The following is a 24,797-nucleotide window of genomic DNA, read 5'->3' on the forward strand; positions in this document are numbered from 1 at the left end:
TTTTGGTGTTTCATTTTATATTCACAATGCATGCATCCTTGCTGCATTCTCGATCACCTTGCTCATTTTTTCAAGTTTGAGAGGCTATAACTAATTTGATTAAGGGTTCATTTGGCATTGTGTTTACGAAGTTAAATGCATTTTTCATAATAATTTTTGGACCAATCGTAAAGAATTTAGAGAAATAATACAGTAACAAAGGAGTATAACATTTTTTATCTATTCATTCATTAATAAGTGAAATTTTTTTACTGTACTCGAGTATGCGATTCAATAATTGATAAGTGATCTTTACTTAAAACATAAGGGATAAATGGATACCCTTTGGTGTTATTGATGGAATAAACTAAGAACATCTTATATTCATGTTCGAGTAGAATATTAAATAATATAGGATACTAGTCTAGAGTAGTCCTAGGTCAAGAATTTTTCTTCATTTTGTTTGTTTTTGGATTAAGCAATTTAAGACAGTAATAAATAAATGCCAGAATGGGCAGATGTTACACAGAGAGAGAGAGAGAGCCAGAGAGAGAGAGAGAGAGAGGGTTTTATGCCCTGGCCTGACCTGGCTTCTTAATTTGCATTTTCTGATGGAAATGTGACTAACTGAACTGACCATGTAAAAACAATGCAACTGAGGTCAAAACCTGCAAATCTAGCAGTAAAAAACACATGGGTTGCTGCAAAAATTTTGGATTCTGCCTCGGAGAAGTGTTGTTTTCCTGTGCCTCTCAGACCACAGAATCACAAGCCCAACAATCACAAAAATCCAAACCAGCAAAACTGCTGTACTCCCCAGTACACTAATTATCGGTCCGTGATTTCAGGTCGAGAGAGAGACAGACAGAGAGATGATAGAGCTTATTGTAGTAATTAAATAAATAGCTTAAGACAGATGACAAGCTAGGCAAAGAGAAACCTTTTTTTTAAAGAGCAGGGGCCTAACTTGGTAGTTGGTATTAGGGTTAGGGGAAGCCTTTTAGTAACCTCAGTTCAACAATTCTTTTCCTTTTAAACGATGGAAAAACAAAAGGAAAAGAGCAGGGAGATGTTAAAATCTACTCACTATATTTTCACTTAGGATGTGACCTTAAAGCGAGAATCTAGTCTTTGAACACTTCACAGAGACCTAAGGTCCTAAACAAAGCAACATGCAAACAATGAACCTTGTACAACTACTGAGTATTGACCTTAGCGCCACTTGCTAGAGAATATTGTAACAGAGTCTATTTTCCTTCCACGGCCATTTTGATTACATAAGAAATATATACAAGGGGCCAAAAGTGCAGATCTGCATCGCGATGATAACGGCAAAAACCAATTTACTATATGTCATAAATATAAAGAGCAGAGAAGGGGATGCCATTTCTGCTTAGCTCAAGTGGTGAAAATGTAAGATGAGATATAAGTTTGGGGCGTAGTGCTCTCTCCTGTAAACAAAAAAAAAGAGCAAAGAGAGGGGAAGGAAGAAAAAATTGAGGATCAGTAGAATAGAGCTAAATGCCTAGATAGGGAGAGAGGGAGGGAGGGTCCATGTTGTCTTTAGGAGGGCCAACATGGAATAGAGACGCAGATGGGGTTGGCTCCCACCATGTCCTTGCACATATAACACATACCCCAAAACACCCGTGGTATGTCCTTTGCCCCCACACTCCCACATGACCCCTCTGGCCCTCTATCTCTTTCTCTCTTCCAACTTTTTTCATGAATAAATACCGTCTCGATCCTCAATCCTCTCATACCATTCCCCCTCACTCCTACTTCACTCTCTTATCTCTCCCCTTTCCTTCAAACCACAAAAACCTTTCTTTTTCACCAGCTGCAAAACAATGGCAATTAGAAAATCATCCAAACTGCCTCAAACCGCAGTTCTCAAGCAAATTCTCAAGAGATGTTCCAGCTTAGGAAAGAAACATGGCTACGACGAAGATGGGCTCCCTCTTGACGTACCCAAAGGTCACTTTGCCGTTTATGTTGGCGAAAACAGAAGCAGATACATTGTCCCCATCTCATTCTTGACTCACCCTGAATTTCAATGTTTGCTTCGACGAGCTGAGGAAGAGTTTGGGTTCGACCACGATATGGGCCTTACTATCCCCTGTGAAGAAGTTGTTTTCCGCTCTCTCACATCTATGCTTAGATGAAAAGTCTGGAAAAAAAAAAAAAAGTTGATATGAAGGGGTTCGCTTGGAGAAGATGGCCAAGAGAAGTAGCAGCATTGTATTTCTTTAGCTACCTTCTCTTTTTTTAACATCATTCTTCATTGTGATTCTCGATTTTTTTCCCCATTTTGAACCCATTAATTTGGGTTTTTTTATGTTTAATTAGTAACTAGTGACTCTAACTTAAACCCAAGAATTAAATTTTCTGGGTTAGATCATTTGTATAAAGTTTGTTTCCTCACAGATTGTGGTTGTAATACAACTGTGAGAGAAGTTGGGTCTTGATTAATGAAAGCAAGGTAATCAACCTATTTAACTTCACATCCTCTCTCTCTCTGTCTCTGTCTCTCTCTTTTTCTCTGTCTCTCACTGTTTACTTTCATTCAAACTGGAGCAATAATAACTTCAATCTTTTGCTAGCTTAGCTAGCCAGAACAGAAACTGGATGATTTGTCAAATCAAGCCAAGGATATGTAAGTAAAACATTAAAATGTGCATCCACAGCAACATGGCTTGTCAGAGAATGTAGGGTACGTAAGCAAGTACGGAATCACAAGGTTATATATATTATCCAAGTTTTGAAATCAATGTACCATATAAGAACTAAGATAAGTGTTCTTGTTCTTGGGTCATTATTCACTTTTCTCTTTTTCTTTCTCTCATGCTAATTAAGAGAGTAAATATTGGAAGCTCAAAATTAGGAAAACAAGATGGGATTTGAACCAAATGTGATAACACCGACAGACCGTAAGCAAGAGGACTGGCATCTTAAGGAGTTTGTCTTTTCCTTTTTTGGTTCATTCGAGTATTCATATACGTTATATATGTAATTTCTCAATCAATGTATTAGTATGTATTATATCTTGGGATGGGTTTGATGTATGATTAGCCAAAAACAGTAGTTGATGTATGCCATCACGACCAGATAATATTTTCAGTCAGACTGGATAATTTCCACATTGTTTCATGTCATTCTCAGAGGTTTCACACTCTTTCATTTTCTTTGAACCCCAAAAATGTGATTGAAGTGTTGTGTCTGCAAATTATATAAAGCACCATGGGCAGCATGTTTCAACACCAAAAAGGAGTGAAAAATGAACGAAAGAGAAGTGATGAGTAGGAGGAAAAGACAGCATTATCCCATTTCATTGTCATCTTAATTGACTATTCGGGTCTGTTCTTTTCCTTCTGCATCAATGGTCTGATCTAATCCCCAGCCCTGCAGCCCTTCCACATCTGCATTTATTTGTTGGTTTTGACACATAACTCTCACGTCACATGACCTAAATATTCCAAAATTCCATTTCTCCTTTTCCCTTTCTTAATACTAACATCTTAATTTTATTCAAAAATTCTTTTTCCCTTAGGAATTTTACCTGTCTTATCTTCATCCTTTCATGGCGGAAAATCTTCCGAATATTCCCAAATCCCAATCCTTGTGGCTCATGTATTTGGACTGGCTCTTCCTAACACTTGAATCTAACAATGAACCATGCATTGACCTCGTTTTCAAATCAAATTCTAATTGACATTCCCATTTTAGTCGAATCAACTGTCTGCCCATTGGGGTGGCCAATATCATTTAAGCGAGGTTGTTTAGTGAAAATGAGAATATATTTTTGTTCAGATATATATATAATCCCTAGATATCAAACAACAAAGGCCAGTTGAATCACAAGCCTTACATTGTTGTTTTCTTTTCAACAGTTTAAAAGAGACTGTAAATTAAAGCTAACATACTTTTGGGGGGTTATAACTGAAGAAGATGAAAAAACTAACCCATCCATGACTTGCATAAATCTCTCTCTCTCTCTCTCTCTCTCTCTCTCTCTCTTCCCACACTTTGGCAGTGTTTGGGTCATAAGAGAAAACTGGGCAATGCATGCATTGTAACTGCATAGACCACCTCTCACGTGCACAAAAATTCTTTCTCACAACAAACAGAGTATAATTAGTATTTGGTGGTATAACCTCGGGACTATGATCAAACCCTTGAGCCATTCATTTATGTCATTCCTGATGGTAACTGTTTTCCCATACATGGACCAGTTAGGAAGCAAAGGCTGTTTCTGGTTAGCTAGCTGGTCCTCTCTTCTCTTTTAATTAATGCATTCTTTTGCCTCTTTTCCTTCTAGCCACAAAAGCCTTCTGACAATCCTCAGCTCTTCAATATAACTGCTTCTGCAACTTCCTCAGCCATAAGAATATCTTTTGCTAAGACCAAATCTATTTGAGAATTTTGCTCTTCAGAAAAATATCTTTCACCCCACCATTATTGCTTTGGTGTTGTTTTCATGCTCTGCCCATGCTCTTTCTCTCTCCCTCTCTCTCATGGGTCTTACTTGTCCTGATTGAAAATATATACATAAAAAACTGAAAGAATCTTAAAATTTATTCTTGTTCCACATTTCTTGTATCATATGGTACATGGAAGTTGATTATTTTAGGGGAAAAAAATTTACCCCCACTTGACTGCCTCCATTCACTTTTATAAGATTCTAAGTTGAACTTGAGCTATAAAATGGAAAAAAACATTCATCCTGAATGGAAGTTCCAAAAGTTATGTGTACTTCTCCCAACTGAAAGTATATTTTGCTTGATAACAAGGCCAGGCATCTGGCTCAGGTACCTCTGGTTTCTTAAAGCCTACAAGCCTGTAACTAGATCTGCAGAGTGCTTGCCTAAAATTGAACCCAGCACATAAACAAAGAAAGCTATTGTGTGTGTTCTTGCTTTCCCCTCCTTTGGTTTGGTCCCCATGCATCATAATGTAGATAAAACGCCAACTATTCTTTTACCCTCTTCATTGTCTATATGAACTAGTACAAAAAGAAAAAGAATAGTACTACTTCTCAATTTCCATTTTCAAATGCTTTACAAATAGAAAAAGAATTACTAACAAAAATCCCATTCATTTTCTTGTTCAATATGCTATTATTGCAATTAATAATCTCCCTCCCTTCATGTTTTAGCTAATCAAAATTATTTAGACAGCATTGGAAAGGACTGAAGGAATGAATTAGAGCTATAGCCTATAGATTCCCTTTCACAACAACAAACCCCTTCGATTAAGAAGGGGACAGAATTCACATGTACCAATAGGTTGATTAATGAAAAAGAGGTCCTGTCTTTCACATCAATTACAGCAATGAGTTGGAAATTTAAAATCTGCAGAGATACAAGTCTTCCAGTTGGCTGCATGTTTCTTCTGCAGTTTGTCTCCGATGCCCCACCCCACGTTCTACGTAAATTCATGGAAGGAGCCTTTGTCAGTTCAATGTTATCCTCCATTAACCCATTATCAGAATTCAGAAAAATATAAGTACCATTTTTTTTTTTTTTGTAACACGCGAGAAGGATATTAAGGTTTAATTATAGCTCCCATTTGTTATGTGTTTATGGCAAAGTCACAATCCATATACTATCATTTTCTAGATACATGATAGGCTTTGTATAGCTTGACGCAGTCTCTCCAACATTGCACATGCTGATAGTGGGCGGATTGTCTGAAGCAAATGCTGACCTTGAGATGCAGGTTAATTATTTTCATTAATACCAAAGACCAAAGTGTATTCCTGACAAATTAAGGGGTATTGAAGAGACTGATAATGACATTGAAGGTAGTTCAGCAATCAAAATTTAGTAAATTAATAATTAAACATGCCCATGCTTCTTAAATATACCTGTACCTGCTGTAGCTCAGGTTTTTTGTTGCCTCACTTGCATCACTTTCAAGCATGCATCCACAGTAAAAGTGGAAGGACATGAATGACATGTTGATTTGTCTTACACAAATATATCTGGGAACATTTGATACAATTTGATCAAGATTATTCCTAGCAATGCAGGGTATAAAACTTTCAGGTTACCCTCATATCATAGGTCATTACAAGCTCATCGACCTAGTAAAAAACTTAGCAGCCTGACATCTGAACTTGTAAATGAAGGTTTTCTCTTTAACTGTGATTCCAAGTAGTTATATTTTTACATCTACCCTTTACATTATTAACATTAATTTCATTGGAGATGAATGCTGGGTGGGACATTCTTGTTATTATTGCATTTCTACAGCTGATTTTGCCACCACAGCAGCATTTGTTGAGCTCAGTCGGTCCATATAATACACATAATACATATGCAATGGCCCTCTGTTAACACAATGTGCGATACTCAGGATAAGCATGGTTCGAAATCCTCAAAAGATATATCCATCTCCCGGATTAGCGTTATCTGCAAATCGAGTATTAAGAATCTCATTTAGAGCTGTCACCCTCTTAAATCCTACTCATAAAAAACAAAGAAACCAATGACCATATTTGGATGGACATATATATGAAACAAAGTTTTATGACATATAAATTTTAAAAAAAAATTAACTATATTTATACGTACAGAAATTATATATATTATCCCACAATGTTATATATAGCAGTATGTCTTTTTTTATGGATTTGGAATCAAATTCTGACCTTAACCCATTTGATCGATTAAGTTCATATCGAGATTAATGGACTATATATACGTATAAAAAAAAACAGAAAAAGATTGTTACGATGTCCCTTTTTGTGCGTTAAAAAGAGATTGATATTCCATGCAAACACTGTTTAATGCATTTGTTTTTGTTTTCGTCATTGTTAATGTTGTTATTTTCAAGTTGTACCCTGTTGTCTTTTCCTTGTAAGGAGAACCACTGGTTAGGAATACGTTGTGGGGAAGACATGTTGGGCTCCAAAAAATATTGCAATAGATACTACGAGTGGGCATTGTCGGACCGATTGTGGGGTTTTTATCATCTGTTGGTTGCTTGATTTTTCAGTATTTTCTGCATGCTCTCTTCTTCTCCAGACAATTCCTAAATTACAAAACTGAAATCTACGACAACCATTAGGTTATACCAGACGAGAAAAGATATAAACTTGTCTTTTCCTCCACCATCAACTAAGCTTGGTTTCTTCCTTTCGTTACGTGATTTCCATTATCTAATATATATCTACATATTGTCTTCCCTGTCCGGGTTTGTAATATTACATATGAAGCTCATGGCCAAAGGACTGGCAATCAGGAAAAGTTGAGTATACGTACCATAGATCTTAACTTTAGGAAGATAAAACCTGTTCAGGCAAACCTAGACCTATCTATACATGAATCATAACTTTAATCATTCATGTAGATGTTGATCTTACAAATTCAAATGGAAATCCTATCTATACATAGAAATGCAAAAAAGGAAAAGGGTCCTGATGATGGGGTCCCCTGGTGCATAAATGCTATTGATGATAATAACTTGGTAACGTCTCCATCTCTATCATTCAACAGCTTGGATGCTTGCATTCTAGGCTAGCAGATTCCGAAGCCAATAAAAGTCGGTCCATGATAATCATCTACTTAAACTGCTTAAAGTTCTGCATCTGATTAAAGAAGTGTGTGTGTCGCCAGTACAGAAAAGGGATTGGCAAAAGAAAGAAAAATAAATCTAACAAGTTGAGGGAGGGGGCAACATCATTTTCATAATAGGAATATTCTTTACCCCTTTTACCAAATTGTCCCGGCCCTGAAACTAGAGGACCCCTCGGAGAGTGATTCTGAACCGGGTAGGGACAAAATTGTCTTATTAAAAAACTTTTTATGTACGAATCTGTACTGGTCGGTGCCTGTCATTCGTTTCCACAAAAATCGCTTTTCTGTCGGAGCATTTGATAAAACCACCGTCGTTCACCCTTTGGATTCAACGTTACCCGCTTTAACATTATAGCTGAAGTCTGCCGTTAAATCTTTTAAGTGGGCTGCTATGCAACTCCCTGTCCCCTGCGGGTCATATCAGCACAACTTCAGCTGCGGATGAGAAGCACGTGATCTGTCCCCGATGTATAGTTAACAAGTGGAGAATTTGATGTACGAACATGCGTGGCCCCCGTCATGACGTGGGTATCATGCATGCATGACATTACCATGCACCCAATCACCATTAAGGAAAAGCTCAGTCTTATATTGCTTGAACGCCCTCCAAGTTATGAAAAATCTTATAGCTTCTTCACTTGAAAATCCTTTGAGACAGGGAGAGAGTTCATGAGTTGGTGAAAAGACTTTGAAAAAGCTGTTTGAAAGGAATTAAAGGGCCTTTTGGAATGGACCCTATGATGAAAGTTGGAAATGTTGGATCCTCTCGATCACGGAGGACCCATCTCGATGCCAGAGGCCATTTCAGAAGTCTTATTAAATTTTAAAGCTTGAGTGCGCAACATTATCCCATCAAAACTTAGCTGGTCATTGGCCCAATTCATCTTTGACCCAACATTACCAACCAATTACTCGAGTTTCAGTGATTAGACAGACGCAGTTCCACCATAACGAGCACCCCGACCCCATATCTGTCAGTACCCAATTGGCTCAAACAGTGTTTCAACCCCATGCTTTTTCCTAAGCAGCCTCTAAGCCAATTATTCCTAGCATCTCAATCTATCCCCATTGAACTGTATTCATTTTTTCCATTTTTAATCAAAGTAGAGAAGAATACATGTACTTATTGTGTAGTTGTAACCAAAGTAGTATTGAATGATACATTGAATGCTTTGAGCATGAGCGGTCTATTCTTGTCACATCTTTCTTTAGAGCAGAAATTATGCAATCAGAAGAAAACACAAATTAAGGTTCAATGATAAAAAGTTCACTCGATTGAGAGAGATAGATGATAGGTTGAGGCCCCCCCCCCTCCCCAAAAAAAAAAAAAACCTTCAAGGTCCAAGCTTCTTTCTTTTCTGCGATTTTATGTTCCTCCTTTTGTTTGTTCGTTTGGGCAGAGAGAATATTTGTTGCAGCGTTAGCAGGAAACATGCTAAGACCTTAACAGCATCCAATGCAAAAGCAATGAAGTGGGATGACTAGTTCCATTGCACCATTAACAAGCTTTCGTTTCAGCTGTCACTTGTGTGAATCATTAAGATTTCATTTGGTTTCTGATTCGGGCTTGGTACAAATTGGATAAAAAAAAAAAGAGTAGGGCTTAGGCAAAGCCTAAGTCAAGCCCACCGATAGACTAAATGGGCTCCTATGATTCCCTTCTCTTCACCTGCAAACCAAAAATGATACTACAAACCTTGATTGAATGATTGATGAATACATTTGATACGTTTCAGGAAAATTAAAGAGGAAAATGCCTAAGCCATCTAATTATAGATTGAACCTGATTGGTCTTGTTAAGTAAATATCTAATTTTGGTTTATATATGACAAATCATGAATTCAGTTACGTAGCAAATTTTTGGTCATCTTGGTGTTGTTTTGTCGATTTCGTAAAACGAAGTGAGTATAATTTTCAACAAGAATGGAATCTTATCAATTGTAACCCCTTTTGAGCGAAATGAAATGACAACAACGTTAACAAAAGCTAATCTAAAATATTATTTAATTCAATTGATTGACAGATTGTTCGATAATGGAAAGGATGCATATGAGTACCAAAGTTTCCTTAATAAAGCTGCTTTCAGCTTTTAAAATAAGGCGGCGGCCGCCTGAGGGACAAATTCATTTTAATTAATAGAAAAAAAATTAAAGATTACCCTTATCAACACTTGAAAATGTTCACAATTTGGAGTCATTTTATATTTTATTTTGAGATAAAATATGTTAATTTTTTTTATAATAATTACACATGAATTCATTAATTTTTAAAATAAATAATTCATTTCAAAAGAATATTTTCATCATAAACATAAATCTTATCATTAATTAATCATCAATATTTTTACTAGTTAGATGACATAAGAATATTGTCATTAATTTTAAAAATTATCATTATATAAATTATAATTTTACATTTTAATTTTTTTTAAAAAATTCTTTCTGTTTAACCACTCGCAACAAACAATGCTTCCCAAGGGAGCACTAATATGGGCTCCCGAAAGGAATGCACGATGCTTCCAAAGAGAACTCAAGGAAATCCGACCAAATTTAACTTTTCATGGTTAGATCTGATTGTTGGGTGATCGATCAATGTAAAAGAGCACTCTCGGACGATCTAAAAGAAAGAAAAAGAGTAAAAAAAAAATGACATTTTAAATATTTTACATTTAGATGTTAACATCATTTACACGTTTGGAGAGTATTCATTTTAAAAATTAATAGACTCACATATAATTATATTCAAAAGTTAAAAAAATTAGTATATTTTACCCTCTGTTTTTCTATGTGTTTTTTAGTTTTATGTTTTAACATAACGTACGTTGTTAAAACCATTTTGATTCAACAGTTTGTAACAACATATATTTTACTTCTAAAAGCAACATATTACATGCTACTTATTGAAACATAGAATTGGAAAATAATGAAATGATTTTAAGATGTGTATCAATATCACTATCAAAGTTTTATTTGTCTCACAAATAATGTGCAAAAGAATTAAGGTTTTGTTCACCCTCATTATCGGTGTGTAAAAATATTACAAACAATAACTATTGAGAATATAATAAAAGTTCGTTTACTGATAGTGTGTAAAAGAATTAAAAGTTTTATTTATCCTCGCTAATATTGCACAAAAGTATTAAAATTTTATTCATCCTCATAGTATGCAAAAGAGACACAGATAATAAATTTCAAATTCAGTTTGATTCATAGTGTGCAAATAAACAACTAAGCTAGTCATGATCCAATTTACACTTTAACCCATCACATTTATTATTATTGAAAATTTCCGACACTAGTGCTTACGTTTGACGTCCAATGATTAGGATAATATTTTAGCTTTTGGTTTACTAGTAAATCAATTAACATTGGAAATTAAAAGTAACAGAAGACAGAGCCTTCATTACAAGGAAGAATTGTGGGTGCCAAAACATAAGCAATATGAACTTTTGCCGCATGGTGGTTGATGCATAACCACGCAACATAACATGATAGTAATTGGCAGAAGCGGTTGCTGCCCTGATTACAAAGTAGTAGTAGTAGTAGTAGTAGTATACCATCGAATTCCTTTCCTTTTCCTTGCATTTTTTTTTTCCTCCGTCCCCCACACTTTTTCCGCAACTTGTAGTACATTAATCTTATCCACCCTAATAAAGTTTCACCCACAATATTAGAATGTGATCTCTGACATGACTAAACAAAGATTTCTTTTTTCCACTTTATCTTAAATTTAATATTTGCTATCAAACACTAAAAAAAAAAAAGACACTCACTTTACCCCCTTTTTATCATTACTTTGAAGTAATTTTCAAATGTCAAAGTACATCATCGTTATCCAAGTAGACTGTGCTTTCTCGGTATTCATAAGAATCAAATTTAAGGTATATTGATCCGTGCTTCAAGTATAAGAATTTTTCGGTTTTATATTTGATATATTTTTAATGTATAATACATATACATTATTATTTAATTACATAATGTCACTTTATAAGTACACAAAAGTAAAAATAATAGTAATAATATGACAAAATGAAAATTACAAAATAAGTAGAAAAAATGAGTGTAATAAAAAGAGCAATATCTTGTTCTTCCTTTTTTTTTTTTTTCTTATAGTGCACAATAAAGAGTTACACAACTTGGAAAAGAATACAAATTCAGAACTAGTAATAGGCAATCAATTATAAATTTTGACATACTATATATATATATCTCTGAAATTTCTAGAATTAGTCAATCAAAGTCACTGGATTTACAAGAGATAATAATAAATTATGCTTAGCCTTCTTCACTCTCCTCCACTGGGGATGGGATGACTCGGTGAAAACAACCCCTCTTCGCCATCTCCTTAATTAACTATATAATCATAACGCTTAAAAAAAAAACTTAAAAATTACCCACAAATTCACTCAAATTAATAATAATAATTAATTTATACCCTAACAAACTCAATTTCAAAATACAGTTGTTAGCGCTTCCAACTCGGGGTAAATCAGCCGAGTCGACCCAGAAGTGTTGGTAACTTTTTGGCTGGCTTGCTTTAGCCTTTTAAGTAGACCGATTTGTCGGCGACCCCGTGAAGCAACGGTCGAGATTCGCTGAAGAACCCGAGTTTATTCTTCATGCCAACGTGGCAGCATCTCTGAAGATCTTCGAAAGCAGAGAAACGGCCCGAGTTTGATGAGCCAGATCGGGAGACCACTCGGAGTATCTCTTCGAAGAACGACTCGTCGCATGGGATGGTTAACGGTCCTACGTTGTTGAAACCGTACTCTTCTTCGGTTTGTACGAGGAGCTTTTTGAAGATTGGGTGGTTAAGGTACGTAGCGCGTACGATATATCTCCTGAGACTGGTGCCCACGCAGACAGCCACGTGTCCAGCAGGAACGTCAGACGGTGCGCGTCCGTTATTGTTGTTGCTGCTGCTGGCCGTTATGCGGGCCTTCCTTCGCCACTGCTTGAGCATTAGTCGGATTCGGACAATGTGACGGATTTTCTGGCACTTTCCCATCCCATGTGACATTTTTTTTCGCAAGAAAGTGACAGAAAAGAGCAAACGGAAAAGGGTGTATTTCCGAGAATGTGAGAGAAAAAGTGAAAGGAGTGTGGGAGCAACTTGGTAGTGGCGATAGAATTCCTTCTTTTCAATTTCGGAGTTGAATTATGGTAGAGGGAGGTATTATATGGGTAAGGTTTAAAGAAGTTGCCCTTGGAATCGCAGATAATTACGAGATTGTGTCTGTTGTTTCAGTTGGTGTCATGGCCATGTGATCTATGGTAAGGTAGTATGACTTTTAGTTAGCTTTAATCAATTCTTTAATTAATTTATTCATTTAATTTCAATTTTCAGGTTTAGTTAGCTTCTTACTTTGTTGACAATTGTGCAATTTTTATATATAATAATAATGAAATTTATAAAGTTAGATTAAAACATGGGGATGATAAACCAAAATAATGTGTTTAGACTTTGGACCATGTAATGTAAGCTTGGACAATGACATTTGCCTATATAATACTTAGCATTATTTAGTAACATGAAAGAAGAAAGTATTATACATATAATACTAATAATGATTCTCTCCCAAGCGTAGGGAAAAAAATTTCACACTTGCTTACTTAGAGTAAAGTAAATGCCTTAAGCACATGGTTGGTAGTTGTATTTCGGGGTTTATTTTCCTTAAAAGTGGGAGTTTTACTTCTTTCCCTTCTTAAATTTCAGTCGTAGAATCCATTATGTGTTTAGGCACAAGCACCCATCACCTAAATATGCAGTAAACAACTATTAGGTATCAAGCCATTGGTGTCAATCCATTGTTTAATTTGGGTGCTTCTTCCACATACATATATATATATATATATATATATATAGCAGTCTTTGGGCGATATATTTGCATTGATTTGTTGAAGCACAAAAGAAAATGGATTCAACAAATATACCAAAAAAAGGAGAGTGGAAATATATATAATTTGTGTGGTGACTGTCTTATTATTCTCACCTTTTGTTTATAATGATATGATTTGATAAGATTCTTTTTGTCCTTGAAATGCAAAACCCTGTATCACTCTCACAATCCTATAAAACTCTCCTTGACTGACCTTGACCTGCCTTGCCTCCGCAACCTCCTCCATATTCGTAACAATTATATAACCCAATTCAGTTCCGAACAAGACACAACATGCAGGTTCATGCATGCATACTAATTATTTTCATTACATATACAATTAAATCATGTTACAGTATATTTTTTTTATATAAATTCTTGTTTTTTTTTTCTCTAATTATTCAACCTAGTAGCTTTTTCCTGCAGGAGGAACATGAGATCTTAATTCCTAACATCCAATTCAAGATGGTATTCATGAATCATATGGGCAGCAACATATCGCTCATGCCTCTCAATTTTTATCATTGTTTCAGTTCAGTGCTCAACTAACAAAAAGTTTAAAGATGAGAAGGACAGAAACAATATATAACATGCATAGTTTGCTGTTTCAGTGTTGTTTTCTACTCCCATGATCTCTTGTCTCCCCCAGTTTCTTTCTTTGACGCAGCAATCATGATTAAAATAACAAATTATGCAAGATTTAGGGAATATGTGCTGGGGCCTGTTTATTTGAAACTGATTGGAAGGGTTATTTTTGGATCTAAAGTATACTTTTAGGGACATTTACTCAAGTTTTAAGCCAAGTCCTTTTGGCAGAGAGGAAGTGATGTTTGCTGTAGCCAAGGCAACTCGGAATTTTATATTAAACTTAAACATTGAATAAGCACGAACCAGTTCAATCAGCCTGCACGAAAGAACAGTACAGATACCTGACAGGAAGATTATGAGCTGAAGGAAAGGCCAGTGTTGAGATTCTGTTGTACTTCTCATCGACTTAGGGGAGGAGAGATGAACACTTGGAGGAGTGGTATCTAATTTTTAGTTGTCAGATTGGTTTTACATAATAAACTAATTCCACTTTCCATATTAAAAATAAGCAACTTCGAAGCAAGTATAAAGTAATCAATTAATTAAAAGGTAAAGCTCCATACCTTGGAATAAAGAGAAAGACTTGGTCAAAAAGGACTTTGTTCAATCCCAATCATTTGATAAAACCATGCTTAGCATTAATTAGGAGTGCAAAATGACCATAAATTACAATGGATGAAACTTTAATCTACTTCATGACAATATTGCGCGCTTAATTAACAGATAGAATGATTAACACAGCCTTGCTTTGTATGGTTAAGCATGGATAAGAAGAAGCAGATATTTTTTTCTTTGAAAATGATCATCTGAAATGATTGATAACAACTTAATTATCCACCCATTTCTTTGGGAAGAATCCTGTTGCTTAAAGTAACCAGCATTTAATTTATCTTGCTAAAGTTGTTGTTCTTAAGTTTATATATAGCTTTCATTATTAGCTAAGTCGTGGATTCTCCTCTACCTTTCTTCTATCTGTCACCTTCTTTATGCTCTCTTAAAAGTACTGAGTTGGCATTACTTTGTAGAGAATAGTTCCATATAAATGGTCAACCAAATGCATAAATTCGCAAGCCATATTCTTTTATTTTCAGACCCCATCATCATTCAATAAAAGTTAAGCAACTTACCAGGACTCTGGATCTTTAATTAGGGAGTAGTATTCTTTTTTTCTTGTTTTATGTAACAAGAAGATTTATTACTGTTTAGTTACTCATAATCTGACAGAAGGAAACATAAGAGGGCGCCGGTGCTACCTGTCATCACGATACATAAAATCTGCAGTCTAGTGATTATGTTAGGCAGAAAGTAATAATTATTTTCTTTGAAAGTTCCCCTTCTTTTTGGCTTGTTCTGATCTCTAGCAGAATCTCACCTGAAATAGCTTTCATGGATTATATGGGAAATTCATTCGTAGAAAAAACGCTTGCTAGGAGTCAGGGACAAGAGCATTTTTAATGTTTTGTACACAACTCAAAAATGCTCATTGTAGTTGGCTGTGAAAGGAAATCTCATAGCTTGCTCTTAGGCAGCCCCTGTCCTGCAAGTCTAAAGTTCAAGACCCTTTGTGACCTTAGGTGTAGCCATATCAGAGGGTCATAGCCCGTGGCCGGCGCCCACATGCAACGTTGAACTGATATAGCAAACATCTCTTTGGACCAGGATTTGATGGGTTGATATTTGATAATGGATCAATACACTTCAGAGTCCAAACTCTGACAACTATTTTGGTATACAGTTCTACTATTAAGGACTGCGTATTGAAAAAAATTCTGGTTAAGCATGTCATCTTCCCCCCACCGTCCTTCATCCCAATCATCAGGCAAGCAATCTCTACTTAAATGACAACTTTTCAAAGTCTGCAGCCTTCCAAGATGGTGATGGGATAACAGTGATAAATGGTTTTTTTCATCCCTGTGAACAGCATACTGCAATCAGCCAATATGATGCCTAAATTTTCCAGTGAAGGAGAGGATGGATACGAAGTTCTGAATAAATCTTCAAAGCTTTTTATCACCAGATATTGCAACATGTTTCATGTCATCGCATAAAGGATTGACGATGTTCAATCAAAAGAGAAGTTGCCTCCTATAATTTGCATCATATCTCAAGGAAATATAAACCGCTTAGCACAAAACATCTGATCTATGATTAATTATTTTTCGAGTGACATGATTGAAACATCAGTCATGGTGAAATAACTTGAACACCAAAATATCTCTGAAGTTCGAGTGGCATGCATCATTGTGATCAAGCAGAGATCATCAGAGTGTCATAGCAGTAATAATTTGTCCTGATCAATAAAGCGAAATTTTTACATATAATGTTCTTCTAAATCAAAGCTCAGCAAGTTCCATGACTGTATCTGTTTCTACTGAATCAACATCAAACCAAAGAAAATCATATGCATTTATTCTAAAAGTAAAATAAAAATTGAAAAAAAAAAGGAAAAATGACTACAGTACATCTTGATGCTAATGGCTAGACTGACTACTTGCAAGCAGATCTCATTGCTTTTAGCTCTTCAACCAGTTTCTCAAGCCTGCTAATCCGAGCTTCAAGTGTTAATCCAGGTATCTCAACCGCATAGCAACTGCACTCTCCTTCAACACCATTGATGCTTAGCATTTTGTGAACTGGATGTTCTGGGTTCGCCTCGTTTGCACATTTCACAGTTTTTTCTGGTTCTCCCATCACAACTTTCTCCTGCACCATCTGTAATTCTCTCTGATCCTTGTAAGCACCCTCAAAAGTTTCCCCTGCTCCTCTCAGCACAGATTCATCCTGCATAGCCTTTTCTGCCAAAATTGCTAATGGCTCCAAATATTTAACAACCTCATCATCTGCAATTGTTGATGAAAGACTTTGAGAATGGCCTGATGGGTTTCCATCCTCATCACAATCTTTAGCTCCAATATTACCACGCTTCTTGCAAGATCTCATCATTTCTGCAATTGTTGGGTTATTACTCTCAGGAGAATCCTCTGCTTCCTTCCCATCAAAGTTGGATGTAAAACCCATAGGAACATGGGAATTGCTTCCCTTCTTTCTTTTCAAAGTCCGAGGTGGTTGTTTTGAATTCACTGAAGGTAAAGCCTCAGAGGCAGAATTGCTGCTACCTTCCTCCTTGTCTTTGATAACCTGTGCTGATTTTTTGGAGCTTCTAAGCAAGAATCTAGAAGAGGCTGGCACATGAGCATCTTCCCTCATTCCTTTAGAATTCTCTGCTGATTTTTTTAAACGTTTTTTTCTGAAACCAGGAGAAGCGGACTCCTTGTCATCTTTTTCCTTCCTTTTCAAAGTCGGCACTGATTCTTTTGAGCTTCCTAAAGGAAAACTGGGGGTAGAAGATTCTTCCTTGCCTTTCTTGTTTCCTTTCAGATTCTCTGCTGGTTTCTTTGAGTTCCTTCTACAAGAACCAGAAAAAGTAGCATCATTGTTGTCTACCTGCTTTTCTTCCAAAATCTGGGATACACTCTTAGATTTCTTAAGAGGAAAACAAGAATGGGATCCACTACCATTATTATTCCTTTTGACACTATCTCCTTGTTTCTTTGAGCTCTTCATAGAGCAATTAAGGGAAACAGATGGATCACTAGCTTCTGTCTTCCCATGGAAACTCTCTATTTTCTGATGAAAGCCAGGGCAACCAGAGGCACTTTTTCCATGTTTCTTTCCTTTTGCATTCTTTGCTGATTTCTTCAAGCCCTTAGCTTTGCCCTTACTCTCCAACACTGACTGCTTCCACCAATTCAAGTATTGGGCGGTAACACCAGCTTTATAGAGCCGAGATGGAATGTATAATTTCACACCACTGAGTGATTCACAGTAATTGAGCCAGGCAATTTCAGGAGTCTCATCTGATCGAGGAACACTATCTGGAATATCTTGGTCTATTCCAAATTGCATTGCAACGCGATGCGGAAGGTACTGTTCTACACAGTCAAGTCCCACTAGCTCACTGGCCTTCAAGCATCGAGCAAAGGACTCTAATTCTTTGTCAAGACGTGCAGTGATCGATATACAAACTTCATTCTCTCTATAAAACTTAGGTTGTTTCCAGTTATCAATCTGCATGGCATAAGGACGCCATTCAAAACTTCCACTAGCTGACTCTAGAGCTAACCTCACGTTCTCAACCTTGCAACTAACATCATGCCATTGAACCAACCTTGGCTCACCCTTTGCTATTGAATTTGGTTTTGGTCTTAGCTCTGCGAATCTCTCCCAAGCCCAGACCTGAACTAGTTGAAATGGTGACCAGAGGGTAAGCGTAAACACCTCTTCTTTCCCCAATTTAGTTGAAGCAGTAATTGCATCTTTCAACAAACACAAATCTCTATAGATACTAGCAAGTACGGCAGGTGCTAACGCAAGTCTTGTCCCTCTAGCTAAATGAATGGCAATAGAGAAAACATGTTCCCTAATTGTTTCATGTGCATTGGTAAAAACATACCTTGAAAGCCAAAAGGCAAGAAACGCTTCATGCTCAAATTCACTGCCAGTGTCCATGAATTTCTGCATCCACAAACGAGGGCAAGCCTTTTTAGCTTTGCTTCTCACAATTTCAATTCTTGCACTTTTTAAACTCTCTTCTACTTCCTTCAATTCTTCAGTTTCGAATGGGGTTAAAACAGGGGAACCCAGAACAGAGAAACCCCCTAGAATCATGATATCTTCAAGTGTAACACTTACTTCACCCCAAGAAAAGATGAAACTTTTGGTCTCACAACACCATTTCTCAGCTAAACCAAAAATCAAATCATTGTTTCTCTTGATTTGATAAGTTGAATTCATGATGGCTTCAAAGATACCCGCTTTCTTCCAAGTTGATTCATGTAAAGCAGCCATCTTTTCAATCCATGTGGACCAATTCTTTGCTCTGCATCTCCACCCGTGAAAACTGATACTCAAAGGCAGATTTTTGGGTTCAAGAGAGGACTCTTCCAGAGAGGAAAGACATTGTGAAGGAAGCTTGGGAAGTGGGTTTTCGAGGGAACTGAAAATGGGTTTGAGAAAATGGGCTGTTCTTGAACAAGGGTTTTGGTTTTGGCCTGTTGGTGAAACCATGAGCTCTTCTCTTACGTCAACCAGGGTTCTCTCCGGTTCCTCCATGGCTGAATTTGAATCGCGAATTCGGGGTGAAAATGAGTATTTGGGGTGTCGGATTGATGGATTTGGGTTAGAGGGTCACGAGATCATCTCATCTCAAAGACTCGAACTTCGGTTTCGAGGGGAAGCTTTCGAAAAGGCGTTAGTTTTGAGATTTTTGAGCTGGAAGGGTGTTTCGGACAAATGACGCTCGCAATTTCATGGGCAATTCAGTCACAGCATAGCAATGACCGAAGAAAAGAAAACCCCGTCGTTTACGTAATTAACGTTTCCACGGGATTTCCCTTTCTTTCTCATTGCATTCTCAAAATTTCCCCTTCATTTGTTCAAAGGCAACCCTTTTTGGTTTTCTCACATACTAACATTTTAGAATTCCACTGGAATGACCAAAGCACCCCTCATATTTATAGAAAAGGATATTTCTCTCTTCCTCTTCGATCTTCGATTTCCTTTCCTCCCCAATCTCGTACGCTCTCGCAACAACCAGAAGAGGAAGACCAAGGCAGTCCCCTGTAGCAATGCCCCACGTACTCCTCCACCACCACCTCCCGATCACAACCGTCCATCTCAAACCATGTTCTTTCCCCACCCCAAAACCAACGGCCCATATTCACCTACGCACCAACCCCACAACAGGCGCAACCATAAAGTGCATGGCCAATCCAAGGAGAGTTAAAATGGTAGCGAAACAGATAAGGAGGGAGCTTTCCGACATGCTCTTAACAGACAAAGTGTTGCAATACGCTGTCTTGCCTGAAGCCGCCTTGGGAGCCGACCGTTACCTCTCTTCTCTTACTACCATAAGTGATGTTGAAGTTTCAACTGATTTACAGGTACCCATATGTACATATATGTGTAAATACTTACATTTATAGTGAATTCTGCTACTTCTGTTTTCTGGGTTCTTCTTTTAGCAGCTTGTGATTTGACAAGTGTGATGGAAATGTGAGCTGATGAAGTAGAAAAGTTTTGTTTTATTTTATGGTTAAGTGTGAGGTTCTGAAAATTAATCCTTTTTGTTGCTAAATATGAGGAGGGCAAGAAGTTGAACCATGTAGTGTAATTTTTGTTCAGGTGAATGATATGTCTCTTTAATTTTCTGAGTTTGTGTATGGTTGGCATTAGGGGACTTGGGGTTGAAAGGAAAAGTAATAACAAATTTGGGTTATAGGTGACTATGCTTTGCTTGAATTTTGTATGGCCGATTGTCATTGGCATGATGGAAAGTGGAAACACATAGGGCGTGCAAGGAAATTATTATGTCCAAACTGATGACCAGGAAGTCTCCATTTCCTAAGGCACCTAATTTTATATTATAACATTGCAGTGTACTGATGTTTGATTAATTTTTAAAAAAAAGTATGTAACCAAATAGTTCACACTTTTTTGTCCATGATAGTAGGTTGTTAAAGTATATGTGTCTGTTTTTGGTGACGAGAGAGGGAAGGAGATTGCACTTGCTGGGTTGAAGTCAAAATCGAAATACGTTAGAAGTGAGCTGGGGAAGCGTATGAAGTTGCGGCTTACTCCCGAGATACGCTTTATTGAAGATGAATCTCTGGAGAGAGGAAGCAGGGTAAGTACTTGAAATCTATGTTTTTAGTGATGGTAATTCTACTTGTTTGTTGCAGTAGAGTGTGGATAATTGCATCAGCATATTTACATCGTCAGCTGATTCTGATTCGCTCTCCTGTTTAAGGTGATTGCAATATTAGATAAAATAAAGGCTGAGAAAAAGCTTGCAACAGATGAAGATGAAGAAGAATTTGAATCATCTGATTCACCTCAAGAGGACAGAGATTGGGAGGGTGATGACCCTGATGAAGAAGATATTATTTACGTAAAGTAATTGCCTTCTCAGTTACTCGCATTTCCTGAGGGCAGAATGAAGTTGTTGTTGTAACAATTTCACAGGTTTGTTTCTCCTTGTGGATTTAGTTTTGCGCAATGGTGCTTGAGGCTGATTTCTTGCTTGAACCCAAGCTCTCTTGATTTTTAATAAGTAAGTGAGAGGGTATATAATTAAAAAAAAAAAATTATGACTGGAAGGTCCATAACAATTCACCTCATTTTGGTTAAAAGTGGTAGGTCATAATAGGATTTTGATAACTTCATCCTTGTTGTGTGGAAACTCAGAAACTTTATAGTGCTCATACTTGAGAAATGGTGGGTCATAATAGGCTTTTGAAAACCTCATCCCGTTGATATGGAGATTGATAGTTTTAGGTCTACAACATATTTTGGTTTCTGATATAGGTTTCTTGATGGTTTAGGAAAGACATCAATAAGATGACTAGACTCATCTCTAAACAGCCGCATGTACAATGAGATTGTATGATACTTTACATTCAACAGCATATAGCTAGGGCATGTTTTTCCATTTTGCATAAATACTTTACTGTTAGTTTATGAAAGAGTACTTATTGAAGCATTTGTTAATGTGTTGACAGCAGCAAGTCTTCTCATTTGATACCGCTGCCTTTATCTGAAGCATCTCTCCTTCCATGTCATTCTACATGAATCTATCCAAAATTTTGCCTTGTTTTCACATTTTTGTTCTTGTGTGATATATACATAATGTAATGATCAATTTGTTAACTCTAAATGCTAGTCTAGGTTGGAGGATTCCAGATGTAAGACATTCAACCGCGGTCATTTTCAACAAAGTAATCATGTAAATAACTTTCTGCCACGGGATTATGTCTTTCCGTGCCTTGCTTAATCGGTTTATGATAGATTTGGATTGCTAGCTTAGTCAAGGGATGCACTTCATTGCCTAACTCTTTAATCAGGAGCAGGGTATTAGTATAAGTTATGGTTGCATCAACCTATAGAGTACAGATTTTACTTGAAACAGTTTCTAGTGCAGATGCCCAACGTGAGAAATCGGGTCCCAGGTCCGGTATGCAAGAGTTGTGGTTTGTTTGAGTTTAATACCGCCACAACTGTCTTAAACCTTGCATGAAAAGGTACTCTTGATTTGTTTTTTGAAAAGTGGAAAGGTACTCTTGATTGTGCACTGTATTCTGTAAAGCCTCCCATCAATATTTGAAACCAGATTTCATACGAGGTTATAGAAGAGCCTATCAGTTCTTCGAAACCAGTTTTACACGGCACAAGAATGGTGGGAGAAACGTAGCAATTAACAATTGAGCCAATGGTGTAATAGGAACTTGCGTGTGCAAAGTGCAAACCTTACTGAAAAGATTAGACTATTTTAGAACGGATACTGTTTCAATGCCTGCTAACAATAAGCTGAGAGCAGCATTCAGTCCACTCCCTAAACAAAAACGAGTCTAGCACCATAGAACGTTCGCCTATCTCACAAAAAAATAAATGCTTTATACCCCAGAAAGAACAAAGGAAAAATAAAGATAACAGTTGATTGATGTAAAAGAATAGTTGAAACCTTGAATACTTTGGTTGCCACGATTGAGGAAAGAACTAATGCTGCACAAGATTTTAAAAAATGCACCAGATTTTGGGAGCCAAAAAGTGACAGAATTATTATTTTGAACCGGTCCGGGGAGCATATAATCATCCAACAGCTTGCCCATTGCGAATTACAGAACAGAAACTAAACATAAATAGTGTAACCATTGCCAACTGAAAAAATAATACTTGAAGGACCAAGTTGATAACTCTCAAAAAAATTTTAGAGACAGGTAAGTCATGGTCCACAAATGCTGCAGGCCAAAATGAAAAACTGGTACAATTCCATTGATATGCATTATTCCTACACCAAACTCAACTCATGCATGCAACTATGAACAAAACCCCTCTGCTTTAGTGGTGAGCCTTTGCTTCAGCTTTCTTTTGAGACTTTGCCTTTGCCTGATCGCAAAAATAAAAAGCAATATGTAAGCATTTGTTTGTCTTCACTCATCTCTAAAACAAAGGCAGTATATTCTTCTCAAAGTATTTCAAAGAAACAAACAGAAAGCCACCATTGATGAAGCATATTACTATCACCTCAGAACAACAACAGCTCAAATCTAGATCACAACTACAGATTTCAACAATCTCTCATACTCTTAATTGAATGACTGCATAGATATTTAGCACAAGCCAAAACCTGTCTACCTATACTTTAAACTGAAATTTCCAAACTACATATGGCATCCCATGCATCTATGAAAATGCATTAGCATGTAAAGCAAGTGATCTGATCACACTTCCTAGATAGAAACATTAGATGCCAAAAGGTCATCATGTAAATTCTTAAGATTATATTTCCAAAATACTTTATGGGGTGTCTGACATCTACGATGTTTTCCGAAATACTCTCACATTATTTATACCAACCAACATATGCTCGTAAATGTGCTGATAGAAGAAACTTCCTCCTTGTATAAGAAAGGTGCATAGCCCAAAAAAGTTTTCAAGATTATCTAAACTAAACCATCTGATCCTAATAATCTGATCATAACAATACATGAGATCACCACGCTTATCGCAACCTCGAAAAATAAATACACATGAAACAAATCAAAACGAAAACAACACAACAATGCCTCTTAGCAGCTAACATGACTAGCACCCTTTTCCCTCAATATTTAACATTTTCGATCAAACGTATATCCAATTGCAATAATAGGGCCTGAATCCCAAATACATTCTTAAATTACAATCAAACAAAAAGAAAAGGAAATTGAAAGCAGAAAATATGAAATAAAAGCAACAAAGGAAGTACCTTAAGGAACTTGAGCTTCATGCTTCCATAAACGAGCCCAAAAGAGAAAGCAGATGCACGAGCCACCTATAACACAAACGATAATTACCCAATTAAACCAAAAACAAAAAATTCAGATGATTTTGTTAGGGAAGAAGCAAAATGAGATCTATATATATTTATTTATTTCTCTTCTTTTGCAGTGCCGACAAGAAAACCCAAAAAAAAAAAAAAAGAGGGAAAGGAAATTACGAGAGCAAGAGTGCTGGTGCCGGAGTAAGGTCCAGGAGGCGGCGCCATCGCTTTACCTTTTTTGTTTTGCTGAATTTGGGCGACGGAGGTTCAGAAGAAAGAGTCTGCACTGAGAAAAAGCTCTTGCCCTAGCAATTTTATTGGGGCTCCGAGTCTGACGACTACAATATTGTTCAATCTCAGGGTTTTAACTGGGTGCGGTTGTGCCTACTTTATTGCTCGTGGAGCTGATCTCCGAAACGAATACGTTTCGCTCGTTCTTCTTAGCCCGAAATGGAAAATGGGGCTTTTGGAATAGTTAACCGACAGCGTTCATGGGCTAATATTGGTTTGGTGGGCTGGGCCCTCACAACCTTTTGGACTAAAAAAATTTCAAAAATGCACTCAACCAGTAAACTTTATCCGCCCAATATATAACTAAATTTATAATTTCCCTAAGTTCCTTTTTTTTTTTTTTATAATATGGTTTTGAATTTGATGTTTCCTAAGAATACCTACAAAAATGTTACCAAAAAGGAAAAATGTATTCCGGACCGGCTTCTTCAACTGCAATGTGTACTTTATGAATCCGAATCTCAAACTTCAAACCTTTTAAAATAGAATATTAATTATTAAACTAAGCAAGTATAGTCCATCCTTAATAAAGTAATTATTTATGAACGACAAAGTCAATATATATATAACAATCTAGTTGAAGTAGTATAATTTAAGTTCGGACTAATCGTTAATAATGATCATT

General features: G+C 36.6%; 5 protein-coding genes across 9 annotated transcripts; 2 read left to right on the plus strand and 3 right to left on the minus strand.

The window, feature by feature from the left end:
* The first annotated feature begins 1,723 nt into the window (after positions 1-1,723).
* Positions 1,724-2,483, plus strand: LOC18607667 (auxin-responsive protein SAUR50-like). Its single transcript, XM_018115071.2, has one exon. It carries the CDS (start codon positions 1,830-1,832, stop codon positions 2,142-2,144), a length of 315 nt encoding a protein of 104 aa, XP_017970560.1. The 5' UTR covers positions 1,724-1,829; the 3' UTR covers positions 2,145-2,483.
* Positions 2,484-11,736: 9,253 nt separating this feature from the next.
* On the minus strand, positions 11,737-12,720 carry LOC18607668 (indole-3-acetic acid-induced protein ARG7). The gene has a single exon (XM_007041934.3). The coding sequence runs from the start codon at positions 12,576-12,578 to the stop codon at positions 12,096-12,098; it is 483 nt and encodes a 160-aa protein (XP_007041996.3). The 5' UTR covers positions 12,579-12,720; the 3' UTR covers positions 11,737-12,095.
* Positions 12,721-16,297: 3,577 nt separating this feature from the next.
* On the minus strand, positions 16,298-19,423 carry LOC18607669 (uncharacterized). Its single transcript, XM_018115700.2, has one exon. The coding sequence runs from the start codon at positions 19,135-19,137 to the stop codon at positions 16,513-16,515; it is 2,625 nt and encodes an 874-aa protein (XP_017971189.2). The 5' UTR covers positions 19,138-19,423; the 3' UTR covers positions 16,298-16,512.
* A 77-nt stretch (positions 19,424-19,500) lies between these two features.
* Positions 19,501-24,147, plus strand: LOC18607670 (ribosome-binding factor A family protein). Of its 5 annotated transcripts, none has more exons than XM_088803369.1 (4): positions 19,501-19,967; positions 20,537-20,710; positions 20,834-21,048; positions 24,010-24,147. In XM_088803369.1, the coding sequence occupies exons 1-3, from the start codon at positions 19,653-19,655 to the stop codon at positions 20,981-20,983; spliced, it is 639 nt and encodes a 212-aa protein (XP_088659495.1). In that variant the 5' UTR covers positions 19,501-19,652; the 3' UTR covers positions 20,984-21,048; positions 24,010-24,147. The 5 variants fall into 5 exon arrangements, with proteins under 5 accessions (XP_088659495.1, XP_088659491.1, XP_088659492.1 ...); XM_088803365.1 differs by lacking the exon at positions 24,010-24,147 and adding an exon at positions 21,585-21,825; XM_088803366.1 differs by lacking the exon at positions 24,010-24,147 and adding an exon at positions 21,588-21,825.
* Positions 22,614-24,200, minus strand: LOC18607671 (uncharacterized). The gene is made up of 3 exons (XM_007041938.3): positions 24,059-24,200; positions 23,828-23,893; positions 22,614-22,968 (listed from the first exon to the last, which is right to left on the minus strand). The coding sequence occupies exons 1-3, from the start codon at positions 24,104-24,106 to the stop codon at positions 22,921-22,923; spliced, it is 162 nt and encodes a 53-aa protein (XP_007042000.1). The 5' UTR covers positions 24,107-24,200; the 3' UTR covers positions 22,614-22,920.
* Between the last annotated feature and the right edge of the window lie 597 nt (positions 24,201-24,797).

Source organism: Theobroma cacao, chromosome 2, assembly GCF_053813885.1.
Source record: "Theobroma cacao isolate CCN51 chromosome 2, ASM5381388v1, whole genome shotgun sequence".
In the NCBI taxonomy this organism is placed as follows: domain Eukaryota; kingdom Viridiplantae; phylum Streptophyta; class Magnoliopsida; order Malvales; family Malvaceae; genus Theobroma; species Theobroma cacao.